Below are 20,275 nucleotides of genomic sequence, written 5' to 3'. Positions count from 1 at the left end.
ATGGACAGTCATTCCGGTGTACACTCTAGTCCAGTTCTGCCGAACTTGCCTCACGTGAGTCCTCCTCCTTAGATGCTTTTGGTGATTCAACAGGAATTCTTTTTTTTTCATTTTTTTTAATTTTATTTTTTTCATTGATTATTTAAAGCATTACATAGTTCATGATATATCATCTTTCATACATTTGACTCAAATTGTGTTTTGAACTCCCATTTTCACCCCAAATACAGACTGCAGAATCACATCTGTTACATATTCACATTTTTACATATGCCATATTAGTGACTGTTGTATTCTGCTACCTTTCCTATCCCCTACTATCCCCCCTCCCCTCCCCTCCCCTCCCATCTTCCCTCTCTACCTCCCCTGCTGTTGTTCAATTCTCTCCCTCTTTTTCCTTCCCCCTTGCCCCTCATAACCTCTTATAATTTTATGTATCGTTGAAGGTCTCCTACCATTTCCATGTGCTTTCCCTTCTCTCCCCGTTTCTCTCCCCCCATTCGTCTTTGTTTACTGTAGTCTTTTCCTCATGCTCTTCCTTCCTGTTCTGTTCTTAGTTGTTCTCATTATATCAAAGCAGACATTTGGCATTTGTTTTTTAGGGCTTGGCTAGCTTCACTTAGCATAATCTGTTCTGAAAGACCCCAACCCAGCTTATGGCACAATCCTTTTGTAATGCAAGGCTTGAGATATACAGTTGTTTGCAAAAGGAGGTCAGTGGGGCAACCGGGTGTGCAAACTTAACGGTTGGGCTTGCTCAAGGACGGTTACAAAAACAGGGTGTTCACAGGCTGACACCCGGTCAAAGGGGGGAACAACAAGAACAGGAAGGGAACAGAAACTGGTCAAGTCAACAACTTTATCTGATTTCCGAGAAATAACCCCCGCCTCACCTAAATCCTCCAATAAGAACCCTGTAACCATGCATCTGGCTTCTGTACTTCTGCTTCTGCTCGCAAGTTCTGTATAAGCCCCTCGGGATGAGCCGGGGGCGCGCAAGTCTCATAGAGCTTGTCGCCCCGGGTACCCGTGTGACTGAATAAACCTCTTGCTGCTTGCATCCGATCTTCGTGGTCTCGTTGATTCTTGGGAACGGGTCTCCTCAGACGGAAAGTACCCAAGTTCGGGGGTCTTTCAGTTCTAATGCCATCCATTTCCCTGCAAATTCTATGATTTTGTCATTTCTTAGTGCTGCATAATACTCCATTGTGTATATATGCCACATTTTTTTTATCCATTCATCTATTGAGGGGCATCTAGGTTGGTTCCACAGTCTAGCTATTGTGAATTGTGCCGCTATAATCATTGATGCAGCCGTATCCCTATAGAGCGCTCTTTTAAGGTCCTCAGGGAATAGTCCGAGAAGGGCGATAGCTGGGTCAAATGGTGGATCCATTCCCAGCTTTCCCAGGAATCTCCATACTGCTTTCCAAATTGGCTTCACCATTTTGCAGCCAAGGAGCCCAGTTCGTTGTTGTTGTTTTCCTTTTGGAAGAGGATAAAAATAAACCAAGAAGAGTTTAAATGTAAGCTGTGTTTTAAGGTGACATTAGAATGTTGAGTCGATTTTTAAAAATGAAAACAGTTGTAACAAAAGTTAGGTTCTTAAAAACCATTTGTCACTGCGCCACCATTAATAGAATTGTTTCCAGATCTTAATTCTGTAATGTCTAAGCACAGTTTGGAGTTTGCTTCATGTTTGATTACTCTTTGGAAAAAAAATAGTGATTTCTTTATTGAAAATGAGGCATTCCCGGTGTCATCTTCCCTGCAGTCAGGAGGGCCTTCTGTGAATGGGTGATTTAGTTCTTACATGAAATTGATTATTTTTCTCTTGTCCTTACTTTTGAATTTGTTGTGAAGACATCGAGGAATTACAAACAAAAGTATCTAACGACATTTCGTGATAACTAAGGTAAATTAAATCAGTTTTACCTAGAATAATGTTGATTTTGTCTTCCAAATATTATACATATTAACATTTCAATTAAGGTTGTTGTTATGTGAAGTACTACCACTTGAGAAATGCAAATAGTCTGTACTTAGAGTAACAGAATCCTAGAATTAGATAGGTTTTCAAATCTTTCAAGATCCAAATTCTTTACTTTTTAGGTTAGGAAACCAGAGTCCAGGAAGGTTGATTATTTCAAGTCACATCAAAACTAAGACAATTAAGAAATAGATCTAAAGTAAAAAATCAGGTGTTTCAAGTGATAGTTTAGTGTCCTGTCCCTTACTTACCCCAAGTATGAAAAATAGGTGTGATCTCTCATCTCAACTCTGGTTTATTGGTAGTCATTTCCTGTAACACTGTTGAAAAGAATTGTGGCACTACATTTGAACTTTGCAAGAAAAGAGTACTTTGTTTAATAAGCAATCACTGCAAGACATGAGGTAGTATCTGGGTAGTACACCATTTTTTTCTCACTATACTACCCTCCCTGCTAAAAACATAAAAATTTGTATTTTTACCTAACGATGCTATATACAATTTTTCCTTGTAACATAGGAGTTGAATTAGTTCTCAAAAATGGGAAGAACCTACATCGTAGAAGAGAGTGTTGGCCAATATCTTTCAAACATCAGTCTCCAAGGAAAAGCTTTTGTCTCTGGTCTTTTGATAGGACAGGTATGTACATTTATTGATATAACAAATTATTTGTTCATTGAAGCTAATTATGCTATATAAAAGTAAACTTACGATTGGTGGATGGAAGGGTCTGATGTATAAGTAAATCTTAGGTGGATCTTTGAGGAAACATAAATTTAATAGTACAGACCTAACCCAGGTTTGTTTGTTTGTTTTTTTAAAGTCAGACCCATTCCCTTTTGATGACACTGAAAGTAATATAATGTAGAAACTCTAAAATTTAATTTTTACTCACCAGTGCATTTATATTTGGTAATCTTTCCAAAGCATTTTGTACCCCCTTGTAATCTTATTAATTCCTGATTGTCCAGGTCTTTTAAAAAAATACTTTTGACATTCTGATTTGTCTTATCTCAGACTTAGACCAACAGTGGTAATGTTTTTGTTACATGCTCTTATTTCCATCTTAGTGAATTTAAAAAAAAAAAAAAAAAAAAAAAAAACCTTAGAGAAAGAAAGGGTTTGGGGGAAATTTGAAAAATAGATCATCTCCCTCATAGTTAAGTTTTAAAAATCAACATTGAATAGAACAGAGATTTGGACAGTTATTTTACAAAACATAAGCAGCCACTTGATTTTTAAGACGTAGTACTAAATAAAGAGTCTTATTTTGCCAGTTTTCTTTCTGCCTATTTTGGTCTGATGGCTTAGAACCTTCAAATTGCATAATTTTACTCCTTATTATGATTCTGTTAACATCCCTAAGCTCTTTTCTCTTAAAATTTGATGGCTCAAGTTACTTACTGATAAAGAATGTGCTGGGCTAGAGGTACAACTTGTGGTAGAGTACTTGTCCAGCATGCGCAAGGCTCTAGGTTTAATTCCCATTAAAAAAAAAATAATAAATATCCTGTATTAAAAGAAGAAAAAGGAAAAGGAATACACTGCCCAGAGGGCTTAGGTCCTTCATGAGATTCAGGTTTTCTACGTTGTTATTCATCAGCTTAGTAATGTCACTTTAGCCTCAGAGAAAGATTTATTTTCAGAGTTTTCAAAAATTAGATTTCTTGTAAGACAGGGCATATCTGCACTGTTCATCCATGTAGTACCACTCTCCAAGACCCGTCTTTAGATAGCCAGACTGCCTGTCTTGGCAGTGACCTGAACTTCTTTTTGACTCAGGTAACTTAGCATCTAATATATGGGCCTTTTTGTTAGAAATTTTTATTCAAATATTTCCCTTCCCTTTATTTTGAAAAAGAGAAGAGTGGGGCTGGGACGGGGACTCAGGGGTAGCACATTTGCCTGGCATGTGTGAGGCACTGGGTTTGATTCTCAGCACCATGTATAAATAAATACAATAAAGATCTATCAACAACTAAGAAAAAATATTTTTTTAAAAAAAGGGAAGAGTGTTAAAGATATGATCAGTAGAGATTAAAGGTCAGGAATAAAGATAGTCTTCCATACTTGCCTTGCTGGATGTATGCTACTTTGAGAGCTTAGTACAACTGCCATCTTGCAAATAAGTATCTCACAATTTAATGCCCTTCTTCCAATATGTTTTCATGCTGTCTTTTTATTCCTTCTGATTTTCTACAGCTTTTCTTTTTTACTTCAGAGCTCATCACTTTTCTTCTCCTCAAGCTTCCTTGTTCCCAACTCCTAGTGCCAGTTTTTTTGTTTGTTTGTTTACTTAGTTAAACAGTTGATGAAAAAAGAGGAGCTTCTTTCAGTCAGGACCTCTATTATTTTCCTGTGTACATTAGAACCTGGCGTTCTGAAAGTAACTTCTGTAGAAATAATTAATCTTCCTTTATTTTCTATCCTGAGATGATGCTAATTATCCTTAAGGAGTTTCAGGTCAAATATGAAGATGACAGCATCCTAATGATACCAAAAGCTTAGTCCTTGTCCCAGTGCTGAGCCAATAATGAGGATAAGGTTTTGAGAAAAAGAAAGTTTTATTTGCTAGCAAAAGAGAAACACAGGGGACTCTTGTTCCAGAAGCCATGATTCTCCCTCCCAGGGAAAACACAGGGCTTTTAAAAGAGGAATACAAGGAGTGGGTTCCAAACATTATCAGTAGATAAAACTGATTGGTGTCGATCAGGTGTCCTTGAGAGAGCTCTTGTTCCAGTTCCCAGGTTTGGAGTTTCTTTATGCTTGTGGGCAGTGAGGGACTCAATAGCTTAGCCTGGGATAGGAAAATGTTAGTCTTGTCTACCCTGCTGTTAGGGAGCAGAAGAGTGTGAAGAAGAAGAAAAGAGAAAACAAAACTAAACCATGTCAGTTTTAAATAATCTACTTGTAGGCAGGCAGCAAAATTTGTACTCAAAGCATAAAGTGGACCCCTGTTAAGCTAACTTGCATTATCAGCTTTATAGTCAGTCTTTTTAGGAAATTTTCACTGTAATTAAACTGAGCTGTTCAGTGTTCCCTAAGTTTATCATTTAGCAATAAACATTAATTTTCATAAATGCAGATTCCATTATAATATGGATATTAATTTGGTATAAATATTCCATTATAAAAAGGGTACTTAACTTAGTACAAGTATTATTCAGTTTTTGCATGTCCTAAGAGCTAAGGTATCTGATTTCTTAATCAGATAAGCTCTTATAAAGCTCTAATAAGCTTTTATAATTTGTTTTTGAAGTGTTCTTCACAAAAGGATTATGTGATTCTTGCCACTAGAACACCACCCAAAGAAGAGCAAAATGAGAACCTCAAACATCCCAAAGCTAAGTTGGATAATTTGGATGAAGAATGGGCCACAGAACATGCCAATCAGGTAATGGTATTTATCTCTTTATATAGTTAAGTTTGTATTTATTTGACTAACAAGAAAAAGTACTTTGTTCTCAGATTATTAGACTAGGATTTCAGAGTCCTTGTTCTTAATAAGCTGCTGATGGTTCTGGATTTAAAGGCCAAGTAAGACTTTGCCAACAGAAGTCAGAGCACATTGAATATAGCTAGGACAATATGGATAAGTGACACAAAGGCATAGAAGCAAAGAGTATGTTAGGATAACAGCAAGCAATTAAGTATAGTTGAAACATGGAATATGTAAAAGAATGTAATTATACATAAAACTGGAAGGGCCAGTTTTGATGGCTTTTGAGTGGTATCCTAAGGAGTGTATTGGTAGATATGGTAGACTGTCAAAGCTCCTGATTTTGAGAAGGGGATAGTGTGACTGATTTGCCAGTAATTTAGAAGGTAACTTATATCTTAGAACAGTTCGCATGCAGAATAGTGAGTGGAAACAGAATAGAAAATATATACTTGCAATGTATTCCAAACAGTGATGACATGAACCTTAACTTGGGGAGAGGGCACCTTTTTAGTAATTGCTGTATTCTGAGTGCCTAGCATAGTATTTCTATAGTTTATAATGGGAGCTCTAAAATAGTCGATAAATTAATGCCTGAATGAATAGACAGGGTGATCATAGAGAAAGAGCTAGAACCAAAATTTAGTGATAAGTGGATTGGGAATGAAGAGATGTGGGCTGATAGAAGCTAAAGATGAGTAAGGATTTTAGGGTGAGCATCTAGGAGAACAGTGTTGGCAGTATGAGAGGAAGACATGGATTTAGGGGTGAGAGGGGCTAACGAGTAAACTAATTCACTTAAGAGTATTGCAAGAATTACATCACTTAATGGGGGGTTGGGAATAGAGCACTTATTTAGCATGTATAAGAACCTGGGTTTGATCTCCAGCACTGTAAAAAAACAAATAACCAACAAAAGTGTTTAGATTAAGATAAAAGTAGAATAATAGTATTTCCTACTCAAATCAAATTTAAATCCTTTAAACACACAAACTTGTGTACTTGTGCGTATACATACATGTTCCTGTATTTGTGATGGAATAGTATATAGTTCTAAAAACCAAATCCAAGAAATACTTTCTAAAGAAAGTATCAAATATTTTTGCATTACATTCCTAATGGTCTATAAATAACTTTTTTAATTCTAATTTTGCTTTTGATTTCCTATAAAATTGTATATGGCATACATATATGTATGTCTGTCTGTCTAAACACAGAGAAAGAATATGAATTTATATAGTAAATTTGATTAACCTTTTTACCTTTGGGAAAAAATGGCAAATTTTGTGTGTTGGTGGTCTTTAGAAAAGATGTATAGATCCTCCATGCTAAATATGAAAATTGTATCAAATTTAAGGGAGTAGAATTTGTGAAATCAGAGGGAACCATTAACAGACATAATGCAAATACAATAGAGCTTAGATCATGGTATCTAATTTTCTGAGGACTTTGTGATCATTTGATTATACATTAAGTCACAAAAGCTAACTGGAGCATTCTGGTCTCTGAATATAGATGGCAGAGAAAAATCCGTGAGGCATTGAGAACTAGCTACAATCATGTGAAGAGAAATAGAGATATTATGGAGGACAAACTGGTAGTTTGTACATATAATGCAGGGTTCTGTGATAAAGGGCCATGGGAAAACTATGCCAAAGTCCTACGGGAGTTCAAATGATCAGGGAAGTCAGCTTCTTCAAGCTGATTTTGAAGTATTCAATAGAATTCAGATATGTGGAAATATAAGAGAAAGTCAATTCGGGATGAGGGAACAGCCTGAATAAGGGCACAGAATAAGCCTGGGGATAGGTATGTAAAACTGTGAGTAGTTTTTGATGGATACTTTTAATATTTCAGAGAAAGTAGTATCAAACAAGGCTTAGAACATCAGATTGACCAGATTCTAGGAAGACTGAAGTATAAGTCTAATAAAAAAAATATTTTATTTTGCTGATTGTGGGAAACCATTGAAAAGATTTCAGAAGTTATCTTAGTCTTTTAGTCTTTTGAGAAAAGGGCTTATATATTAATGTAGCTGAAGGATGTTATTATTAAGTGGTTTTTATTTGTAAAGCAACTTTAATGTGAAAAGCTAAGGACCCTCTGGGAATATTGTGTACCTAATGATATCCCATTCATCTTTGTTGCCATGTTTCTCATTATTTTAACTAATTTTTCAACTGTCCCTACCTTGATGTTATGAATGTAGTTGGTACTTGGTAAGTAGTTGCTGATTTAATATTTGGTTTCTTAAATAGAAAAGTTTGAATATGCTTATGGGAGCTAATACTGTATTTTTGTTTTTAGGTATCCAGAATGCTACCAGGGGGACTTTTAGTTCTTGGAGTATTTATCATTACAACTTTGGAACTGGCAAATGATTTTCAAAATACCCTGCGCAGAGTAAGTAATATATCAGAAATTCTTATTAAATCAGTTATATATTGTTTAATTAATTTTATGTGTTTGCAGTTACCCTAGGCATATTTAGATTATGCTGCATAATTCACTAGGCTAGGATTATGTTGAAATACCTTTTCTACTTAATTACTTGGGTATCTTAAATGTAAGGAATGTAAATATTATTTTCAACCAAAGCTACATATTTAAAAGTTTTTTATTTTACAGATAGTATCTCAATATTATGAAACAAGGCATAATGGTTGAAGAAATTTAGTATGTCAGTATTATGAAACAAGTTATAGTGGTTCAGGAAATTTTCTTGTGCAATAGTAGTTTTCTACTAGACCTTTACTTAGTACCAATTGATTGCTATAATGTGAAATTATTCTGTTTGTTCTCTTAAGATCTTGAGAATAAAATTTGAATAGCAAATACTTATTCTTTATTCCTGGGCAGAGTATATATCCTGGATTCCCTGTGTGTTTTGTTTTATTCTTCTATCAGAGAATTGGATAACTTTGTCCTAAACTGTTTTATCTTAAACACAAACCTAAATCAAACTCTGTGCAGGCAGCTTTCATCTCTGTTAGTACTTAAGACCTAAGTAAACTTTCACAAGGGTATTTTACATCTCAAGAGAGAAAATAGAACCTTATACTCTTCAGTAGTACAAAATCCCACAGATTCCCCAAGGAAAATTTTTTTATTTTAAAAATGTGCAGCTTAGCCAGGCACAGTGGCATACACCTGTAATCCCGGCAGCTTGGGAGGCTGAAACAGGAGGATTGTGTGTTCAAAGTCAGCCTCAGCAACAGCAAGGTGCTAAGCAACTCCATGAGACTTTGTCTCTAAATAAAATACAAAAAAGGTCTAGGGATGTGGCTCAGTGGCTATGTCCCTGGGTTTAATCCCTAGTAAACCACCCCCACCAAAATGTGCAGCTTAGAACCCAAGGGGCTATAGGTCATTCCAGTTTTGTAACCTCTCCTATCACATGTCCCACTCTCATGTCTTTGATATTTGTGCCTAAGAATGTAAGAAGAAATATTCCCGGGCTGGGGATGTGGCTCAAGCAGTAGTGCGCTCGACTGGCATGCGTGCAGCCCGGGTTCATACCAACAAAGATGTTGTGTCCGCCGAGAACTAAAAAATAAATATTAAAAATTCTCTCTTTCTCTCCCTCTCTCTCTCTCTCTCTCTCTCTCTCTCTCTCTCTCTCTCTCTCTCTCTCCTCTTTCACTCTCTCTTTAAAAAAAAAAAAAGAAATATTCCCTTTGTAGGCAAATCGTTTACACTTCTACCTCTTTCATTACAGTTCATCATCTTTAGCCATTTGAAATATAGTTTAAATATTTATTATTTGTGTATCTAATGTTAGGAGCATTGCTTATGTATGCTTTTGCGGTTGATACTGTGTGTATGTGTACTTCGTGTAGAGAGATCCAGTCAGGTCCTCCTTCCTTTTGCTTTAGTATTTTTTGTTCTTAAGAATGTAATATTTTAGGGGCTGGGGTTGTGGCTCAGCGGTAGAGCACTTGCCTCACGTGAGATGTGTGAGGCTCTGGGCTCAATCTTCAGCACCATATAAAAATAAATAAACAAAATAAAGGTATTGTGTCCATTTACAACTGAAAAAAAAAATGTGATTTTTAGAAATTCTGTATCTTAGAAATTGTCAAATTTCAATAACTTTGTTTCCATTGGCCTATATTGAGAGACATTGTAAGGAATAACTCTATATAAAATTTTTTTTTTTTTAAAGAGAGAGTGAAAGAGGAGGGAGAGAGAGAGAAAGAGAGAGAGAGAGAGAGAGAGAATTTTTTAATATTTATTATTTTTTAGTTCTTGGCGGACACAACATCTTTGTTGGTATGTGGTGCTGAGGATCGAACCCGGGCCGCACGCATGCCAGGCGAGCGCGCTACCACTTGAGCCACATCCCCAGCCCCTATAAAATTTGTTTATCTATTCTATGGGGTTTATTGTTAAAAATGTTGGTTGTCATATTCTTCAATATTATATTTCTGGAAAAAATTTCTTTGACATCCTCATCAAGAAAGTTGTACCTCTTTTGATCAGTTGTTTGTTTTCAACTTATAGACCATATTTTTTTTTTAAAAAAATTTTAGTTGTGCATGGACACAATATCTTTATTTTGTTTATTTATTTTTATATGGTGCTGAGGATCAAACCCTGTGTCTTAACATGCATGAGGCAAGCGCTCTGCCACTGAGCCACAATCTCAGCTCTCTGCTCTGCATATTTTTGTTAAAAGCTTAGAGCTACATTTATGGTAGCCCCATTTCACACATGCATTTTATAATTATTTCTGGTACAGATTTATATCTCTATTCCGATTTTTTGTACTTTAATCTGTTTTTCTATTTTTCTTATAATTGTCATAAGTCTTTTGTGACATTGAAATAAGAAATGCTCAATTGGTTAGCATGCTGCATTTTTGTGGTTAAAATCACGTGTTGTTTCTCATCCAATTAAAATAAAATCTCTATTCTACATTTTATGTAAATGCTGGCTGCCCAAAATCAAAATTTTATGTCCAACTAATAATTAATGATAGTGAATCATATCTATGTACCTAATTTTTATGTAAATCCTTAAAAATGAAATCCAAAATGGTAAATATATTCTATATTTTAAAGGAAAGAAAAATTGATTAGACTCATAGAATTTTAAAGATACATAGGAGCTTAAGGACATGTAATTATCTATTTCTACACTGAATTTTCATTTTACATTCAATTAATGTGTATTTTCCTGTCTTTCAGCTAATATTTGCCATGGAAAAGTCTATGAATAGAAAAAGACTGTGGAATTTCACAGAGGAGGAGATCTCAGAACGAGTAATACTTCACGTTTGCTCATCTACAAAAAAGTATCTTTTATTTAAGAGTTTATAGCTAAATAGTATATGGTACCAAAATAATATTTCTGCAAGTTTTTTAAAACATTCTTTTATATCATTTTTAAAAATAGACATAATTTGTAAGGTTTTTGATAACTGTCACATAATTAGAGTTTCCAATAATAATAGCAAAAGTAATAACTGCTGTTAATCCTATCTCAGGGTTATAAAGATTTAGAGGTAGCAAGAACTCAGGATTCTGAATTTTTTATCAGCTGTATACCCTTGTAGAATCAAGCACGGTATATTCTCCTTTTTTTTTTTTTTTTTTTTTTTTAATGTTTTGGTTTAGTTGTACTTGGACACAATACCTTTATTTTATTTTTGTGTGGTGCTGAGGATTGAACCCAGTGCCCCGCATACACTAGGCATGTACTCTATCGCTGAGCCACAATCCCAGCCCTGATTCTTTTTTTTTTTTTAATGCAATCTTTCTTAATGTCTGATTCTTTTTTTTTTAATCCATAATTTTTTTTATTGGTGCATTATAGTTGTATATAATGGTAGGATTTGTTGTTATGTGTTCATATACAAACACAATGTAACGGGCTGGGGATGTGGCTCAAGTGGTAGCGCGCTCGCCTGGCATGCGTGCGGCCCGGGTTCGATTCTCAGCACCACATACAAACAAAGATGTTGTGCCCGCCGATAACTAAAAAATAAAGATTAAAAAAAAAAAAAACACAATGTAACCATATAATTTGACCAATATTATTTCCTGATATTCCCTTCCCTTTCCCCCAGGTCCCTTTCCTCTCCTCTACTCATCTCCCTTTGATTTTTATGTGATCTCCACTACTACCTTCCTTTTTTTTCTCTCTAGCTTTCACATATAAGAGAAAATATATAACCCTTAACTTTTGCTATATTTTGCTTAATATAATGTTCTCAAGTTCCATCCATTTTCCTGCAATAACATAATTTCATTCTTCTTTATGACTGAATAAAACTTCATTGTGTAGGGGCTGGGGATGTGGCTCAAGCGGTAGCGCGCTCGCCTAGCGTGCGTGCGGCCCAGGTTCGATCCTCAGCACCACATACCAACAAAGATGTTGTGTCCGCCGAGAACTAAGAAAAAATAAATAAATATTAAAATTCTCTCTCTCTCTCTCTGTCCCCCTCTCTCTCTCACTCTCTCTTTAAAAAAAAAAAAAAAACTTCATTGTGTAAATATACCGCATTTTCTTTATCCATTCATTCATTGTGGATACCCAGGCTGGTTCCATAAAACACTATAGATTCTAGAGAGAGAGAAATGCCAATTGACAGCTTAGGCAAAATAATTAAAAAAAATTTTTTTTGTTAAAATTTTCACCTTCATTTCCTAAAGATAACGTGCAATTTAAAGCACAGGTATACTGTACTGAACAGTGTAGGACATCCAAGAAATCCTTATGCTTTGAGCCAAGATTAAAAGACATTAAAAACCAGCTGTAGGTACTTCAAGTCACTGTAACTTTCTAGGACAGAGGGACCCCCAAGAAGCAGCCTCACTAAAAAGTAATGCAATCCAGGGGCCCAATAAATTCAGACTTTCTGAAAACAAAATTTTAAAAGCGACCATTCCTGCAGAAGGTAAGCTTTTAACTTATTTGATATTTAACTGGAAAGTTCCATGTATAGGCCTTTGACCAGATATTCTTAGGCTTGATCCCATCCAAAACAACACTCCTTTTTTGTTGTGGAGAATATATTTGTGGAAAATGTCACAAGTGCTTACATTCTATTTATTGTGATTAGCAGTGTTTGTAAACATGAGGAAATAGTTTTCAATTACCACAAGTACTTTAGACCAAGCAATTTATATTATGTGCATATATAAATAAATTTTTATATACACATGTACATAACTATACATTTATGTATATGTAATTGTGTAAAGCATTGTGATTTGTAAGAACTCTTAGATGTATTATTTTTATTTTTTGAGGATTTATATTCTGTTGATTACCAAGAATTACTTCTTGTTTTGGTCATTTTTATCCTTAATTAGTAAAGAATATCTTGTCGAACTTATGATGTCCATGACCCAAAGGTAAGACAAAATTACTCTCTAGATTTTTGTTTTTGCAAACTATTTTTAAGTTTAAATTTATCTTTATATTTAGTTTAAACAATTTCAGTGCCTTTACTTTCTACTGATATCTACAGTCACCTATAGTTTTTATTCTGAGCTATGATTAATTTTATTATAGGCAAGAAAAATTTGTAGTTTTTTAAATTTTTTTTTTCCAGTACTGGGATTGAACCCAGGAGTGTTCTACCATTGAACTACACCCCAAGCCTTTTTTATTTGAGACAGGGTTCTCATTAAGTTACTGAGGCAGGCCTTGAACTTGTAACCCACCTGCCTCAGCCTCCTGGGTTGCTCTGATTACAGGCATGTGCCAGTATGCCTGGATAATTGTGAAAATTTAAGAAGTTGATAGTAAAAGTGATAAGGACTATTAGTAGCTACAGTGTCTATTCTGTTAAATATAAACTATCATTTTGTCAAAGAGTCTAAAAGGTAATGAGAAAAAGTAATTTTGCAATATGGTTAGTAAGGATGGGACAGAAAGGAGACTGGCTGGCACTTAGTAGTTGCTCAGTTACATATCAGAATCTTCAAAACTGACATTACTGAAGCTACAGGTAAAAGACAGAGGTCCAGAGGATTTCTCCGAATTTTAAATATGGAACTTTATGATCCTCCTTCTACCAGGGGAGGTAGGGGGTTGCCAAGGTTTCCTAGGCTATACTGAACTTAATCCATGTATTACTTTTTATTTTGTAGTAATATATAGTCCTTTGATCAAGGAATTTGGCCACATATATTGTGTATTGGTTTGTTTGAGTTGTTAGATTGTACACTTTATGGTGCTATGTTGATACGTTTTTTATCTAAACCACATCGTACTTTGTTTTTTCACCTTCTTCCCTGCTAAAGAGTTCAGCAAGACCAGCCGATTGGAAGTATCAAAGTGGACTGTCTACTTCATGGCTTTCTCTAGATTGTACCATTCATATTGATATTCACATTCCACTTTCTTCTACTTCTGTCAGCTATACTCTGGAAAAAAATACGAAGGTATCAGGGTAAAATCGATTTTGTTTAGTGTTTGCTAAGTGGAAAATCTGCTGTTATTCTGTTTGTGAAATTCATTTTATAATCCTCAAAACTAACATTCTGTTTATAATAATGATTGTAATATATAAGTAACTAATTCCAGATGAGATTTTTTTTAGAAGTGGAACAAAGTCATAATACTAGTATATTTAGTATAACAGGTATGTAATAAATATTTATTAATTAACATATATAAAAAATAATTATGTAAGTGGCTATACTCTTTGGTCTTACACCTATCTCTTTTTGTCAATTTTCTTTTCTATTTTCCAGCCCTCTTTTGTATTTCTGTTTGATTCTTTTTTTGGTTATGTCTCATTTTTCTTTCTTTTTCCATATTAAGACAAATGGAGCTTGCTTATATTTTCCTTTTTAACACTGCTTTAGATTATTTGTTTAAGGTTCTTTTTCTCATATTTTGCAAAAAGATAATGAACATTATTGAATTTAATTTTACTGTGGTCATGCAGTTAAAAAGAATCCAGAGTTTGAAGTAAATGATAGTGCCAAAAAGTTAAGATGTCTTCATTTTTATTTTTTATGAGATCTGCATTACTAATAATTAGGGCTTTTCTTTTTTACTGTGTTTAGTGGAAAAAAGTGGAGTCTAGGGAGTTAGAGATGAGGTTATATCTGAAAGATCTCCATGTTGCATTTCTTTTAAGAATGGACTTACACGCTGGGCCAAGCAAATAGAAAATGGTGTTTATTTGATTAATGGACAAGTTAAAGATGAAGATTGTGATCTATTAGAAGGACAGGTGAGTTAAGAAAAAATCATTTTTATTTGTGAAATAAGAAAAAAGATGTTCTATCTTTAGGCTTCGACTTCATGAAAACAGGTTTATCTATTCATTTCTAAGATCTATTTTTCTAGAAAATGATGAGAGAGATTATTTCTGATGTAATTGAGATCCTGAATCATGCAGTAGGAAGTGTATATAAATTTCAATTTAATCTCATGATAGCAGTTTAAAAACTAGGCATGGCCATTTTATGCAAGGATCTACAGAGGGTTCTAAAATAGGGTTGACCTGAAGGAAGAGGAATATCAGTGATTTCTCTCTCTATAGCGAAAGAATGGACAGACTTTGCATAAATATTTTAGACCTTGCAAGTCATGTTATCTGGTTACAACTATTTATCTCTGCTATTTAGTGTGGAGGTAGCCACAGATGATAATATAAATGAATAATAATTGTGTGTTTCAGAAAAAAAAATATTTACAGAGATAGATGGGGGTGTGGATTTGGCCCACAGGCAATTGTGTTTGCCAATCCTTGCTTTAGAGGAATCAAAGTAGGAAATTTTTTTTTTGGTACTGAGAATTGAACCCAGGGGCACTCAAACACTGAGCCATATCCCCAGCCTTTTTTTGTATTTTATTTAGAGATGGGGTCTCAGTGAGTTGCTTAACGCCTTGCTTTTTGCTGAGGCTGGCCTTGAACTTGCGATCCTTCTGCTTCAGCCTCCCAAGCTGCTGGTATTACAGATGTGCGCCACTGTGCTTGGCAGGAAACAGTTTTAAGAGTACATATTAATTGATACAGAATACATGAAGTAGCTTATCTTTATAAAAAAAAAAATTAAAGTAAGTAGTAAGACTTGTGTTTCCTTTTAGTTGGTTCGTACATGTAGAATAGTTCCTAATTATCTTATGTTCCATTTACAATCTCAGTAGTATGGCTTTTTAACTTTTTTGTTTTTTGGGTTTTTTTTTTGTTTTGTTTTAGAAAAAATCTTTCAGAGGAAATACTCAAGTAACTAGTCATTCTTTTGACGTGAGAGTGCTAACACAATTGGTAAGTATTTTAAAATGCTTATCCCACTTATTTAAAATATATTATTTTGGGGGACTGGGGATGTGGCTCAAGCGGTAGCACGCTCGCCTGGCATGCGTGTGGCCCGGGTTCGATCCTCAGCACCACATACAAACAAAGATGTTGTGTCTGCCGAAAACTAAAAATATAAAATAAAAATTCCCTCTCTCTCTCTCTCTCTCTCTCTCTCTCTCTCTCTCTAAAATATATATATATATATATATATATATATATATATTATTTTTTAGCATTATCACAATGAATTTATTTATTTTTGTAATTAGAGAATAAAAGAATTTTAGAGATGCAAGAAACTGTATAAAATATCCAGTTGGAAAGGTTATTCCCAGGAAATTTTTTTTTTTTTTAATTTAACAAAAAAGTATTTTATTTGATACCTTAAATAGAGAAGTGCTATATTTCATGTACAAAGAGCTTTAGTTTTCCCCCAGGAAATGTTATTTTAATAAAACATATTTGAATCTTTTGCCTCAAGGCTATTAAAATTTTAGCATCAAGTAGATAACAGTTTTTTAAGTGTATACATACATATACACATATATCTAAATATTTGGAGTTGTAGTTTTTATAAGTTAAGTTTCAACTTTTAGCAACTTTATACAAAGCAAAAAAAATGTATGCATAGATGTGCCAGGAGTTGTCATACACTTCATTTGATGTAATTTTTTACTTCCTCTGGGTTTGATAAAATCACAAAGTACTAATTAGCAAGTTTCATATTTCTATATGATTGTTTCAAATTATACATATTTTTGGAAATTTAAAGTTTGATGTCTTGAAGAAAAAATGTTAAAAATACAAATTATTCCTAGAAATGTAAATTGTGTTAATAATAGAGTTGTATCAGAGTACAAGGATACAGAGAAAACAGTAGAAGATAATGTCATAGAAGATAATTTGTTGTAATGATGTATATTATTATATAACATATTATTATTTTCGTCAAACATTCAGTTGGTTTCTCTGGGAATTTTTGAAGTGACCAATATATAATAATTGTCAGTAGGTACTTGTCATTTTTCTTCTACTCAGGTCTCATTGATGCTTTCCTTGCAGTGTGGACTTACCTTTTATTTTCCTTAAACTTCCCCTGTCATTAGCCTTACAACAGTATACTTTACCTAGATTAGCACAAGTAATTCTTAACTGGTCTCTTTTCTGTATATATATATTCTTGCCCAAAGTGATCACCTCTCTGAAAACCTTTATATTGTTGTGTAATACCTCCTATATTGCTACTTTGCCCTACATGTAACCTCGTATTATCCCTTCATAGTCTCAGCTTACCTTTTATCCTTATTTTCTAACTAACTATTATAGCTGTTTGTTTGCTCTGCCTTTAATATTCTTTGCATTTCCTGAATCATGTGTCTTGGCAGCCATATTTTCCCTATTTGCCCAGTCAAAATCTTACCTGTACCTTAAAATCTAGCCTAAAATGCCTCTATATCTGTTGGGTTTCATATGGTTACCATAGCTAGAAGTATTGTTCTTTTTTCCAAAATTCTATATCAGTATCACTTCACTTATGAACAAGATAGATTCCCAAAGGCTTTTTGTAAACCAGTTTGTTCCCAAGTTCAGGTAACCAAGTGGAATTTACGTATGTAGAACCCAGCTACATCTTCACCAAAAGAAATGAGTCAGTTCTTGCTTGTATCCTTTAGAACTCTTCTCCTTGATGTGTTTGCATAGCGTAGTCTATTTTGGAAAACAGTGCCCTAACTAATACACATATGTATTATAAATGTTTAATATGTGACAAGATATATTTCAAATTATATATTAAATATGAAAAATAGGGCATTATTTTTCAAAAAGAGTAGTTTCATCTATAATAATGATTTGTGGTGTGGATGAGGGAAGCCCATTACTCTTCTCCACTATCACTCTATTAATGTGTTGATAAAATATGCATAGAAGCTTATTCCAAATAGAGTATCAGCATTGTCACCTTGCTGCTTTGTTCTTTGAGAAGTGTTTTTTGAATGGGCTTGGGACCTTTAGAACTGTTTGGTCTGTGAGAAGATTTTTACTAACAAAACCTTGACCGTGATTAAGTTTGAATTTTTTTAAAACTAGACTTTGAATTGTAGTTAAAGCTCTATCAGTAGCTATGTATTCAGGGCTTATAGACCCATAGCATTTTTAACAAGTTGTATGATTTGGATTTTGTTTACTCAGAATGGACCCAACTATTAAATGTTTTATTCCAAATTACTTAGAACACAGATTATGTTCTTATCTCATACAATTTTATTTAATCACAATATCACAATCACAATTTTTTTCCTTCCTTCCTTCCTTCCTTCCTTCCTTCCTTCCTTCCTTCCTTCCTTCCCTCCCTCCCTCCCTCCCTCCCAGGGATTGAACCCAGGGATGTTCAACCACTGAGCTACAACCCCACCCTGTTTTTTATTTTTTATTATTTTCAAACTGTCTTGCTAAGTTACTGAGGGCCTTGATGCTGAGGCTGGCTTTGAACTTGCAATCCTTCTGCCTCAGCGTCCTGAACTACTGGGATTACAGGCATGCGCCATCACACTCAGTTTTTATCACAATTTTTATTCCCATTTTGAAGATAAACCTTTAGAAGTATTTTTCAGTATTTCTTTGCTCTCTTTTTTTAAACACTTATTAAGATGATGAACTTAAAAAATGTTTGTGAACTGCCAGGCTTGGTGGCACATGCCTGTAATACCAGCCACTCGAGAGACTGACGTAGGAGGATCACAAGTTCCAGGGCATCCTCAGCAACTTAGCAAGTCCCTGGGCAACATAGCGAGACCCTATGTCAAAATAAAAACTAAAAGGACTGGGTATCCATATGCAGCTAGCTTACTGGTAAAGTTCCCCTGAATTCAATCACCAGTACAAAAAAAGAAAAAAGAGTTTATGAAATCTGAAAACCAAGCAGGAACTAATACTCCTAGACTAAAGAAGATAGAACTATGAGATGAAAATGGTAACCATTTCATATCTTGTAAACTATTAATATCATTTTTAGCTGATACTCATAGTGGATGTTTTGGTTTTGCCTAAATAGAGCATAGCATTACTTTTGGCATTTGGAAGTTTTGAGTTGAAAGTTTAAGTAAATGTGAGTCTGTGTACTGTTTATAATTTTTGATATTTATCAGATCCTACTTCGTATTCTTTTGTGCATTTCTTATATTACATGCTTTATTTCTCCTAATATCATGTCTTTATAAAACATTTTTTATCTTTTATCTAAGTAATCTGCAATAGTATATATTTGGTGAATATTTTGAATAAATATTGGTATTTTAGATGTTTATGTTAGTGAAAGAATACATTGAGATGTGGATGTCTTTAATTTCAACCCAAATTCAGAATGCTTAGGAAATTATATGTAACTTAAAAATATGAAGACCTATTAATAATTTATGGAGAATATTTTTAAATAGTCAAAAATTCCTGCTTTCTTCATAAGATGGCTAATGTATGTAGTTTCCTGTAGTTAAATATTGTTGACTTTTAGGACTTAAACATATTTGTCTTTCAGCTTCTGAATTCAGACCACAGATCTACAGCCACAGTTCAGATCTGCAGTGGTTCTGTAAACCTTAAGGGTTCTGTGAAATGCAGAGCTTATATTCACAGCAACAAACCCAAGGTTAAAGACGCTATGCAGGTACAGAAAGGAATAACTGGTATATGAAAAATTGATGCAAGTTAACATAACTCTTCAAAAATCCTCAAATTTTATTTCCTTTAACCTCAGATTTTATAATTATTATTATGATCTTAATTAATGGAGGGCCATTCTGTTGGACAGTCCAAATATACCATGTAACTGGTTCCAGGATTTTTACATGTAGAATGTATATATAATTTATTTATATATATATATATATATTGTTGTTGGCTTCTTTTAAAGTTACGATTATGCAGTCTTAGTAGTACACTACAGTTGTGAAATATTACTACATTTGAAATCATTTATTCTGAGGGAAATTGAATTTTGTAAATAGAAAAAGTATTGATGGGTATTGTTGTATAATTCAGAATTTTAAAAAATGATGACTGGCATCTATGTCATAGTTATTCATGTCCTTACTTGGAATACTGGTAAGATTTTTTTAGATACAGAATTTCATTTATTTATTTGGTTTTAATGTACTATTTAAATGAGGTCCTAGGCAAATTTGTCATTAACTGTAATTATATTAAGAAGTATAGTAAATAAATGGAAATAACAAATCGATTGATGTGGATGTGTCAGTTGTTGAGTGAATGTGATTATACTGGGAAGCAAAATTTGTAGGGGTTTTATAATTAAATAATGAAATTCTAAAGTTTTGTTGTTGTGTTTTTGCTTGTCCCATCCCCCACCTACCCAGGCAGTGAAGAGAGACATATTGAACACAGTTGCTGATCGTTGTGAAATACTATTTGAGGACCTGCTTTTGAATGAAATCCCAGAAAAAAAAGTTATGAGTATAGAATAAGTACTTTTTTTTTCATGTGTTCATATAATAAATTTTTAAATAGGTACTATTTATAAACTATGTTGTTTACCTCTCAACTATAACAGACTTCATTACAT

The 20,275-nt window shown here is 33.9% G+C and overlaps 1 protein-coding gene across 3 annotated transcripts in view; it reads left to right on the top strand.

Moving 5' to 3' along the window:
• ODR4 (odr-4 GPCR localization factor homolog) overlaps window positions 1-20,275 on the top strand; it is a 33,595-nt gene that overhangs the window by 229 nt on the left and 13,091 nt on the right. The window contains exons 2-12 of one of the 3 annotated variants that reach the window (XM_081297861.1): window positions 1,864-1,915; window positions 2,510-2,629; window positions 5,250-5,384; window positions 7,737-7,832; window positions 10,619-10,725; window positions 12,754-12,790; window positions 13,685-13,825; window positions 14,530-14,625; window positions 15,598-15,666; window positions 19,232-19,360; window positions 20,070-20,160. In XM_081297861.1, the coding sequence (XP_081153987.1) occupies window positions 2,531-2,629; window positions 5,250-5,384; window positions 7,737-7,832; window positions 10,619-10,725; window positions 12,754-12,790; window positions 13,685-13,825; window positions 14,530-14,625; window positions 15,598-15,666; window positions 19,232-19,360; window positions 20,070-20,160 (1,000 nt within the window). In that variant the 5' untranslated portion in view covers window positions 1,864-1,915; window positions 2,510-2,530. Of the gene's footprint in view, window positions 1-1,863; window positions 1,916-2,507; window positions 2,630-5,249; window positions 5,385-7,736; window positions 7,833-10,618; window positions 10,726-12,753; window positions 12,791-13,684; window positions 13,826-14,529; window positions 14,626-15,597; window positions 15,667-19,231; window positions 19,361-20,069; window positions 20,161-20,275 lie in introns of those variants that run through there. The other 2 variants (XM_081297862.1, XM_081297863.1) reach the window with 2 other exon arrangements.

The sequence above is a fragment of the Spermophilus citellus genome (genome assembly GCF_964194105.1).
Source record: "Spermophilus citellus genome assembly, chromosome: 6".
In the NCBI taxonomy this organism is placed as follows: domain Eukaryota; kingdom Metazoa; phylum Chordata; class Mammalia; order Rodentia; family Sciuridae; genus Spermophilus; species Spermophilus citellus.
Note: the sequence above shows the minus strand (reverse complement) of the source record. Positions and strands in the feature narration are given on the sequence as shown.